This window comes from Limanda limanda, chromosome 8 (assembly GCF_963576545.1).
Source record: "Limanda limanda chromosome 8, fLimLim1.1, whole genome shotgun sequence".
Lineage (NCBI taxonomy): Eukaryota > Metazoa > Chordata > Actinopteri > Pleuronectiformes > Pleuronectidae > Limanda > Limanda limanda.
Window position 1 is genome coordinate 24752567 of NC_083643.1, and position 11662 is coordinate 24764228.

An 11662-nucleotide genomic window follows, 5' to 3' on the forward strand; every position below is an offset into this window, starting at 1 on the left:
CTTAAAGCATCACAGAGGGTAAGTTAAAGGTCTTTAAAACAAATCGTATTTCTTGTTGCTTTATAGATGGACTCTGGTTCAGTTATCAGAGGATAATCAAAAGAAATGAAAGTTTGGCAAAATATTTAATTTAAATATAGCCAACTCACAAATCATGATATACTATAAGCTTCTTTTAGCAAGAGATAAAGTATCAATTCTGGAAACTGACACAACGCGTGTTTTCTGGCTTTCGCATTTAACACCAGAACAACAGCTGAGTACATATCTTTCTTTAATATTTCAACAGTACAAATTATATGTGACTTAAGAAACATGACATGAGAAATACATCGTTTCACATTTCTGAACATCATACTCATTGAGAACATTCTGGGCCACTGAGAAATCACCTGAGAGAATGAGTTAGAAAACCTATTCAGTTTGATTTGATGACTGTGACTTGAAATATGCCGACACTCAGTCTACTACAGTGGGCATTAATAACATCGAGAAGTATACCGTCTCCTGTCTCACGTCCTGCATTAGTAAAACACCAGTACTGTACACGAATGGATAGCAAATATATTACAGCAAGGACCTTTTTACACAAATATCATGTTTATACTTTTCTTTTTTGGCCAAAATAAACATCAAAAAATATTCAACATTGTACAACATATTAAGAGAAGATAAAGTCATACAAAGTGTGCAAATGTCACCGTACGGTCACGAGACAACTTCAAATCAAGGCACCATACTTTTAGTTTCCACTCCTACCACACGGCTCACATCAAGACTGGACTGTGCTGCATACAACCGTCCTGTACAACTTATTCTCACAGAGGCTGCCCAAGTCAGTACATGGAAAATAAATGAAATACAAAAAAGGAAAAGCCAATGGCAACATTTTAGCCTTCATTTTACTATTTGCATAACTTTCATTTTCAGAAAGGTTTGCTAGGAGTGTTTGTTCCCCAATTACAAATATGTTGTACACTTTAGCTTGATTTATCTTTACTGGCTGATAAAATAAAATGAAAACTGATGACAAATATCCAGCAGTGGGCTTATGTCCCTGTGTCATCTGGCTTCACATTTCAGAGCATGTTTTGCATGAAGAGAGTGCGACAGTTTCTATCGAGCTACGAGAAAAACTGTGGGTTAATATCTTTCTGCTTTATACCTTCAGCTTTGATGATCAGAGTCAGAATTCAGACCAAGACAGGTTGCATACAAGAAGCTTCTTCACTGATCGAACGGGATGATAACGGACCACAAAACTGAACCGATCGCTAATATGATCCATCACTTCAATCGGAGCAGCTGACGAATTTAGAGCTGGATGAACTATGTGTAAGCCTAACCTTTTAAACCCTAAACAAGTTTATGCTTTTGCTAACAATACCTTAAACTTTGATGATGGAGCTTCAAATTTCAGAGTGACATGTTTTGTAACCACTGAACTGAACCTGACTAACTTTCAGCTGCTTGGTTGAATTGCTGTACTCAGCGTATTTCAGAAAAATTTGAGCTATTAGATTGAGCCATTAGATTGAACCATTTTGCAGTTTACCCACCATTTGTAAACTGCAAAATAAACATGTGCATGAACCTTTCTTTCTTTAAATTACTTTTTGCAACTGGTAGCAATGAATACAACTATGCAAATACATGTGTCTGCATAGTAGGGTCATATTAGCATCCACAGCAGAAAAACAAAGCTTCCCTCTCTTAATTGTCACTTCAAATGACAGAATGGCAAGAGATCATATGAAAAACTGAACAGAAAAAAGACAAGTTCTTTCCGCTGAAGTTAATGACCCAAAATGCACTAGCATGCACTGGTGAAAAGCAGATGGGACACGAAACCGTGCAGATATTGTTAGAGCACAAACCCTAATGGCGCTTACCTGACAAGCAGGCTTAAAACATCACTCTACAAGTGGAAAAATCTTGGACTGTGAAAGGTGATTTACTTGTGCTGATAATAATACCAGAATCATCTAGTTGACATAGGAGACAATCTGTTATCATTGGGGATGTGGATACATACTGATAAAAGGAAGGCATCAATTGACGTGATGGTCTCTTTTATACAAAAACAGCAGTTTGGCTGATGTGGAAGAACATCAGAGTATCAGTTAACAGACCAGGTTCTAACATCCATCCTGAGTGATCCGAGAAGTGATGCAGTGGTGACGCATTTGTACGTGGGCGTAGTACAAATCAAGAAAACAACACTCGGCTGCAAATAAGTCAAAACACAAGAAAACGTAAATTTAACGACGGGTTCAAAGCTTTGTGACATTATTGAAGTCTGCTTCTCGTCAGATGTGTTCGGACTTCACAAAGCATTGAAGTACAGCCAGGTTCATCACTTTTTTGGGTCCCCTTGAAACGTTGTCGTTTTCGCAAATTGATGTTGTTTTCCGCAATATGCTAATTTTTTAGATTTGCATGTGTTTTCTTAATTTGTTGTGCATTGAGCTCTCAGCCACTGTATATTTGAGACCTGATTTCTCAAGCACGCGAATGCGTCCTGAGCCACATTGAAGGATCACCCATTCAGCTGATGTCCTCTGACCCATATTATACTCTAGTCAGTGCTTACTATAAACCGCCACAATATTAATATTGGCCTCCACAAGTTCTCTCAAATGGATAAATCTTATTTAATTCAACAGCTGTGCGCACTGATTCACTCTGATCTATCCATCTTAAACCAAGACACACACACACACAGTCATAGACCCATATGTAAGCTCAAACTTCTTACTTTCTATTTGGTCCTTATGAACAGAAATTATGTGTTAAATTGCATATAGAGCTGGGAAGTGTGACCTGATCACTGGTCGTTGGAGAGACATTTTACTGCCAGGTGTGGACAGATATACCGAGAGCTGGCCAATTGTGATCATATCTCTCAGGGCGGATGTTAAAACCAGGTCTGACGGGGCCAAAAGAGGGCAGATATCAAACCTGACTTTTCTGAGTACTGACTCAGCTGTGTCTGGAGTCATATATCCAGTGCTGAAACTAGATGATTAATTAAGTAGCTCATATACAGAGGATTAATCAGCTAGTTTTGATGATTTTGTGATGTTTTAAGTAATTTCTCAAAAGCAGAAACAAAAAATCATTTTCCGATGTGAGGATATGCTGCTTTTCTGTTTTGTGTCACTGCAAGTTGAATATTTGGGGGTTTGGCAAAACAGGACCTTGTGAAGACATCAACTAAAACTGTAAAGAACATGAGCTTTTACCTTCATCTGATATTTGACAGACTTTAATGATATATCAATTGAAAGATAACAGATCAAATTATATAATTTGAATATTACTTGGAGCCTTGGTAGACTGTGATCAAATCATTATGATCAGACATTAAACTGATTATCATAACCTGCTCTTTATCATAACATAATTGTTTTAGTTGTGTTGGGGTTTTCCTGTTGATTTATAACGTCTAAAGAAGAGGTCACATTTCACCTCATTTGTTTTGGGTTCTGCTGCAACAAAGGTTACTTATGAGACTCCATCCACTCCTCCATCAGCATAGTGGTGAGTAGATAATGATTGAATTTCAATTCTTCGGCGAACCATCCCTTTAATCTGGTTATTCTAATAGGTGTGTAAACATGCCAACTGTCAAACTCAAAAAATATTTAAACAATATTTAAATAAAAAAATCAATACTTGCATTAAACAACCCTGTGAGTAGTGCAAAAATCTTCTCTTGCAGTGTAAACCCTGAATCGCAGTTCAGCGGCACTGAAACACTAATACTGAAAATCCACCGAGATGCACGACACCCAGCCTCACTGCATACACCGAAGTTCAAATCAACAAAGCCACAGTTTGAGCACCACCAGAGAGATAAATCAAACAAACTGTGGCTAAAAATGGGGCTACAGTCTTCCTCACGGAGGAGAGGTCGAACCGTTCATCTTCCATCAAGTATGACCTCGGAAAAACAAAAAACAAACTGCATGAAAAGGTCACAAACAACAGAAGCTTTACATTTAAATCACGTGTCCATGTGCAAAGTTCCCTCTTGTGATAGAAGCAGATAAATCAATGTAATCCAGTCAGTGGTGATGGATCCGATGGTGACAAATCACACGTATGTCCTCTGTTCTTCTGAGTGGCAGCTTTGTTTCAACAGGGTCAGAAACAAACTATTTTTAACCCACCGACAGTGACTTCAAACAACTATTTCACCAGCTAAACACATTATTTTAGGAAGAAAAACAAGCCTCCAAACAAATGATTGCCAGGTACTTATTTCTGGCTCAGATCTTTGTGTAAAAACCTATATAAAACTGATCTAAGCTCACACCTGTAATTTCTAAAAATGCATCTTGAGTGGCCACTTGTGTTTCAGTTTCACATTGGAATTTGGTTTAAATCAGTGTGTAGAGTTTAACTGCTTTTAACACACAGTTCAGGCTCAGCAGGTATCGAGCCAAGAAGTAAGTCCAGAGGTTTACAGATAACTTATTGGTTCTAATAGTTAATGATTGACCACCAGTGGTGCTTTAGACTAATGTTCATATGAACAGGTCCCAGTTTTTTCTTAATCTCATGCTCTATTCGCATGTGGAGCGGGGGTATTAGTTGCATATTGTGAAAGTGTAGATTTATATAATAATCATAATGTTGTGATTTTCAGACACCTGAAGGGCATTCCACACCTGTAGCAGTGTCTCTGTGCATTAAAACCCACCAACTCAAAATGATGTATCCGTTAGGCTGCATCTAATAGACTGATATTGGTCTTTCCAATAGTGGTGACATATTACCAGACCATAAATGCCACATATAGCTCACCAAGACGCATTTTATTTCCAGGTGTGAACGTGGCCACAGACTCATCTGATGAGTAATTTCCCACCCTTTACTGGAATGACATCAATAATCTCCTGAGATCTCCCATTAATAATTTCCCCTGATAGAAAAACACCACCATGATGGCATGGCACAGAACTGGAGCAGGACTATATCAACTATACAGCCAACACTATTACATTGTGATACCACGAAGCTGTATACATTACAGTGAAGTCTATTGCGTCTCCTGTTCTGTGTGAGGGGAGGAACAACGGACGGGTCACATTTATAGGTTTGAGGAGAAAATACATCAAATTCATACATTTTACAGCCACTGCACTCGGGTGAGGACAAAAACATCCAGTTGACCAGTTGACAGGGAAAAGTACAACTGCCCTTGATTGTTTTTAGGAAAATATTTTATACCATAAGCAGCAGCTGAGCATGTTGGGAAAGTGAGTCAGGTCCACGCCACTTTGCGTGAGATGGCCTGTTTAAAGCACTCAGGGTTGACGTTGCCCCCGGGCCGCAGCGCCCTCTCCAGGCTCACCAGCACATTCTGGTGACACTCCCTGATGTTGACCGGGTACTTGGCCCTCAGCAGCTCGTAGGCGGCAATCAGCCTCATGTTCTGCCTCACCATCAGGTACTGGATGATACACGTCGGTGCCAAGGAGAACCCGTCCCGACAGTGGACCAGGACACGCTTCCTCTTCTCTGTGGAGGCGTCAATGCATTCGTTGATGTCCTCGAAGCAGCACTGTTTCAGGGCTGGGCCGTCGCCCAGAGCTTCCGGCACGTCTCCAATGTCGACCTTGAGGCGGGACCAGCTGTGCCGGGCACCGCGAGTGCAGGTGCAGGGTATGAGGCTGAGGCTGGGCCCCGGCTCCCCCGGCACGCTGCTCATATCGATGATACTGTCAATGTTGTTGCGGCACAGGGTGCGTCCATTGTATGCCGCATTGAGGTTGCCAACATAGATGTAGTCCGTCACTTTGGAGATGACAGGTTCAGAGTACTGGAAGTGTTCGGGGCCGCTGGGTTTAGGCTCAGGTGTATCGGGGCCCCTGGCTCCTGCCGGCCCCGTGGCAGCTCTCCTGCTGTAGTTGCGCAATTTCTTGGAACCAGACCGGGACGGCGGGTTGGAGTCAGACTCAGAGCTGCTGTTCCAGGGCGGAGAGAAGAGAGAGAAGCGGCTGGAGGATTTGCTCTTGTTGAGGATCTCCACTGGACTGGACAGGCTGGAGCTGGACGCTGTGGTGGAGGCTGAGGCGCAGAACAGGGAGGCTCGCTCCAGAGAGCCTGTGCTGCTGGCAGCTCCTGCACTGTGGGCCTGCTCCATCTGCAACAAACACACACATCTGACATCTGCTCAACTGTAAACCCAACAAATCAGTTGTGTTCCTCAGGCTTTTTCACTCCCTGACCCAGTCCTGACATTTGTATCACCCCTACAGAGGAGATATCAGGTTGTCACATGAATGTGAGTAATGCACTTTTATTTATGAGCTTTGAATATATTTAGTTGATAAATACTTGTTGTCAACCCCACCTCAGTAGGATTGAACGACAGAGTATGAAGGCCTTATTGAAGAAAAAAAATTAAACTATAATGTTGTATTATGAGAAAAAAATTCTGAATTTAACAAGAGCAAAATAATTATTATATTATGAGAATAAAGTCAATTAATCAATTACAAATCTTACTTGTATGTCTATTATTTGTATAGCTCATATTCACAAATCCCCATTTGTCTCATTGGCCTTAACAAGGTTTGGACATTCTATGCCCTTTTCCTTCAGCAAGAGTAAGGGAAGGAAAGTTATAATTTATTCTCATATTAAGCATTTTCGATCCCCCCCCCTAACCTGCCACAGTAGGATTGTAAACCTTTCTGTACCTTGCTTTATTTCTGGCATGTAGCAGCTGCATGTTGTGGAATGTTGGAATGTACCTGAGCTTTGAGGTTGTTCTTCCACTCCTGCGTCTCCAGAGCTTTGAAGCGGCCACTGCTGTCGGAGGAGACCGACACGCAGAGGGGCCGGTGAGCTCTGGGGGGGAGCTGGGGGGTGAGGGCCACGGGGACGGGCCTCATATCGGCGTGCTCGGTCCTACTCATCATTAGATTTGGACAGGAGCCTGAGACACAGGAGATATATTAGAGCCAGGTATCAGACGTATGTGTCTGTGGTTGTGCTTGGCTGTCAGTGGGTCAGTGGCATTGATGAGCAAGACTTTATGAAGCTACACTATTGACACTTATTTGAAAAAAAGCAGCTTTGACCAACTCAGGAGTAAAAAGTAAATCTGCCTACTTGGTTTGTTTTATGTGCCAAATGAACCTGGATAAGAATAAACTGTGTATTATTAATGTACATTCTGACACAAATTTTCGCAAAAAAGTGTGAGGTGGAAACCAGAACTTTAATCATCTGTTGTATTTTTTCTTTTTTTCATTTCTTCAATTTTATATATTCCTTGCTATGATAACATTTAAAAAAAATAATGAATTGCACACTCAAGAGCAGCTAGGGCAGCATCCGAACAGACCTAACATTTTAATTTAGAAATGTTACACTTTAGCTACATTTACTTTTGCTGGCATCCACACAACCTCCAAGTTTCAACACTGCGGCATGTGTTTTTATTTTGTCTTGATTTCCAGTACAACAGATGAGTTTTCCAGTGATTTCCCTTATTTTGTGTACGCCTTGTGATATAATCAATTTTTCTGGAAGAGACCAAAGACAATCTTGCTGTCTCGACTGGACATTTAAGTTTATTCTAGCCTATCCTAATAGTGAGAAATCAATCGGCTCATAACCATTTTACTTTTAGATGTTATGATGATTCTTACTAATTTATTCAAACAAGGTGCTGCCTGAAGTTGAGTTTAGTTGACAGGATGAAGATAATGAAGTTCCACAGAGAAATGACTTCCACAGACCACTTACAGGTGTTGTCCTATATGTTTTAAAAACAAGAAAAATAATATAATTAAAATAATTTTACTAGATGTGTTTGATATAAAAAAAAAGATTCACACCTTCTGTCACAAACCACTTGAGTGGAGCTCAGCAGGTTAGATTAGTGTTAACTTCTCACTACAACCAGAAGTTAAGAAATACTGGGCTGTGGGCTCATACAGACATTTATAATACTTATCTTTGACTGGGCTAATCTGAGTTTACTGATTTTGCGATGTACTGACAGGTGAAGTGTCTTTCCATACAGATGATGATGTACATTGATGCCAGCGGTATCTTCTCCCACTGATGCTCTGTGATGAGTACACAACTATGGCCTTCCTATTTTGATTCCTCACAACCAAGCAGCAGCAGCATCCCTGTCTGCACATTGCAATCTAAAGCATCACAGTAAACAGGATTATACTTTTTTTTACCACGGAGGGTTTCACTTACCAGCACATTCTGAGCGGGCTAGGGACTGAATCTGCAGCGAGTTTGGGGTTTTAAACAGACCGTGAAGAGTCCTGGCTATACCTGTGAACGAGAGGTCACCTTGTTGTAAACATAACAAACCCATGCGGCTGCTTGGAAGCGGTGACACTGAGGACTTGCTAGCACAGAAGTAAAAAAAGAAAAACACCGGCCTTACCGATCCCTCCATTCTGCTTGCGGAGCACTTTCTTATCCAGCAGCTTGTGCGCACTCAGATCTTGGTCCCACTCTTCCTCGGCTTCCATGTTCCGCCTCCTGCAGACAGAGGCACAAAAACCAGGCTCAGGCGGCCCGTCATCTTTGGCAAGACGGCCGACGCTTCAGCTCCATGGGCCGGACGTGACTTCAGCTGCGGGCGGCGTGGACGCACTCTGCTGCTAGCATCGCCGGCTAAGTTAGCCGCTAACAGCAGGCTGCTAGCTAGCTCACTGCTGAGCGGGTCTCATGCTGAGGGGCTGATGGAGACTCTAACCGTCGGGCATGTCTGCTCCCAAACCGCGGCAGACTAAAGGGTGCACACACCGGGGGACGGAGCGAGCATGTGGTCGCAATCGCTGAAAAAAATGCTAAGCGTTAGCAAGTTAGCCACCGCTGGTTAGCACGGCTGCTTGCTGCTCGTGTACGGGCGCTGCAGCTCATGACGCCCCAGCTACAACTACATGTTGTGTGTGTCGGCGGCTAACAGCGCTGTGTGTCGGCGGCTGACAGCGCTGACACACCGCTGATGTGACCGTTTCCACGGAGCTCCGGTGGCTGATTAGCTACTGAGCAGCCGAGCGGCATCACCGCCTCGGAGCCAGGGGATGGAGGTCGACCCTGCGTGCAGACTTCCAGGTTGTGTGAAACCAAATTTGACGACAGCCAGTGTCCAGCAAACAGTTGAGGTGATAACTAGATGTAATAAAGTGAGATGAGGCGGAGGGTTGTTGAAGAGGAGCGGAACATGTACGTGCTGGGAGAAGAAAACTGCCTGGAAGACTAAACTCAGCAGATCAAAAACATTTATTTTCAGACCCACTTGATGAATATACCGGCGTCTCCCACAAGGGCGGAACTATTCAGTTATCAATGAATTCGACTTCCACTACCGGCAAGGCGCAAGCAGAAGTGAAAAACGAACGCCCCTCCAGTCATTTTCATCCCAACAGAGCTATTTTTACTTAATTAAATGACCAACCGTTTATTTCTTTATACTAAATAAGCAAATACAAGTATAGGAAAATATTGGATAAGAGACAGTGGCCACCTATTACTATTATTGTAATAATCCAAAAGCACCTAATTTCATTTAATAATAACACGTTTCTCATGGTACAGTATACACTGAAACTTTAGTTATTTTTAACAACTTAAATATTTTACTGTTAATGTTTAAACATATGGGTGTTTTCATATGCATGGATAAAAGAAAGCATTCGTCAAAAGGCTAAATTGATAAAAAAGAAAAGGATCACTGATTCAATATTTCCAGTAGACCAACATTTCAACGCCACTGTGTGTTTTTCACTGTTTAAAATTGAAAGAATCAGCCATTGTTAGTAAAGCAATTGTTTCATGTAAAGTTTGTTGCAGTAAATTGAGACCGTGCTGACAGTTTATCTGCACTTAAAGAAGAGACAGAAGTGTATCCACGTTGTGAGTCCTGAGAATGTTACATCCTGGAAATGCTTATGCATATAATCAGTTTACAGAGACGCAAGAAATACAGCACTAGCAAATGATTGGTTTTAATTTAAATAGTTAAATATTCAATTTTAGAAAGCTGGTTAGTTTCCAGCTGCTTCATTAGCTTACAAGCTGCTTTTGTTTAGGGGTTCAGCAATGTCCAGAGGTACTATCATAATAACTAGAAATGTCTGAAAGGTATAATAATACACATTTAAATCTGTACAAAAACATGTGACTACTTTCCTTCTGTGGGTCACGTCAGCTAAACATTGTTGTCATATTGCTAAATAAGCTCCAAAGTTATAATTAAAACCAGTCCACTAATAAGGAAGTTACACATTTTTGTTGAGAAAACTTATCTCAACAACAATTCACATTCGCATTTAAAGCAGTTGAGTCTGTGAAGTGAAACAACCCTCTCACCTCACCCAATCACTTTCATGCATCGACTCACCTTTTATGTGTGTGTGTATGTGATGCTGGTTGTGGCTGTGGGTCGGTTTCTCAGTGTGTCAGCAGACCGACTGAGGCAGCTGCAGCTCTGTCTGACAACAATTATCTGGGAGCTGATCTGGAGCCGTTTTTTTTCTCCTTCTTCCTTTTCTTCTTGTGTTTTAATTGGATGAGCGGGTCTCTCTCCAGGTATCCTGGTAACCCAGCGAGCAGCTGATGTCAATGCCTCTCCATAATGAAGTGTGAGCGTATCTGGCTGCCTTTGTCAATAGGCAGGCAGGGAAATTCACATTAGATAAGGCCGACAACAAAGGCCACGTCTGCCATGATGTGATCAGTACACACTCAGCTCCTCTGGGTCCTAAACGGTTTTACAGTACATTAAGGTTGTCTCAATGGTTTATTTCTATTACTGTATGAAAATGCACTCTTTAAATAATTTCTTAAAAGGGCTTGAATAAGAAGGCAATCGATTGAAACAGCTTTAACATACCATCATCCCCAAATGTATTTATTAATTAAGGCAATACCTTGACTGAGCCTCTGAGCTTATACCTGAATTAAAAAACATATTTTTAAGGTACAAATTAAGAGGTGAACTTAAAGTTATTCTACGTTTTTGTACCCTTTGACAACCCCGTTATTCAGACATCCTGTGCACCATGCAGGAAATATTAAATTAAACCAAATCCTGATGGCTTTTCCTATCATAGCTATGCTGATGACACCCAACTAATCCTCTCTTCCACAATCTGTAACACAGGTAGCAGCACAAATCTCTTCCTGTCTGACTGACATCTCTCAGTGGATGTTCGCAAACCAAAGGCTCTCCCACCAACGACCTGACTATTACCAAATCCCAACAACACATTGTAAACTAATACATAATACCTTTGTCCCTGTCTAATTCATGTTTAACTTAACGTTTAAGTCACCTTAAAATCTTCCTAATGTCTTCATCAGGGCTTTTTAAATATTTGTTAAATGAATGATTTTTCAAATTAAAATTAACTGGAGAAGAAAAATATATTGATTCATGTTGTTTGATGTTTTCAAGGGTAAATTAAAGATTAGTTTGGACGACTTAAATATATTGTTGTTCCGTAATGACTGCAGTATGGATGACAACTGAGCCTCTGAGCTTGTACCTGAATAAAAAACATATTTTTAAGGTACAAATTAAGAGGTGAACTTAATGCTATTCTACATGTTTGTACCCTTTGACAACTCCATTATTCAGACATGAAACTATTGAAAAAAGAATTGA

At 41.1% G+C, this 11662-nt stretch overlaps 1 protein-coding gene across 1 annotated transcript; it reads right to left on the reverse strand.

Annotated features, from left to right (window-relative positions):
* Positions 1 to 257: 257 nt before the first annotated feature.
* Positions 258 to 9030, reverse strand: LOC133009292 (uncharacterized). The gene is made up of 4 exons (XM_061076759.1): positions 8432 to 9030; positions 8236 to 8316; positions 6768 to 6952; positions 258 to 6154 (listed from the first exon to the last, which is right to left on the reverse strand). Exons 1-4 carry the CDS (start codon positions 8517 to 8519, stop codon positions 5273 to 5275), a joined length of 1236 nt encoding a protein of 411 aa, XP_060932742.1. The 5' UTR covers positions 8520 to 9030; the 3' UTR covers positions 258 to 5272.
* Between the last annotated feature and the right edge of the window lie 2632 nt (positions 9031 to 11662).

Coding starts and splice junctions, on each gene's coding strand:
- LOC133009292 (XM_061076759.1), bottom strand. CDS start 8,519: ATGGAAGCCGAGGAAGAGTGGGACCAAGATCTGAGTGCGCACAAGCTG. Junction 8,317..8,431: donor CAAGCAGAATGGAGGGATCG/GTAAGGCCGGTG, acceptor TCTCGTTCACAG/GTATAGCCAGGACTCTTCAC. Junction 6,953..8,235: donor AGCCCGCTCAGAATGTGCTG/GTAAGTGAAACC, acceptor CCTGTGTCTCAG/GCTCCTGTCCAAATCTAATG.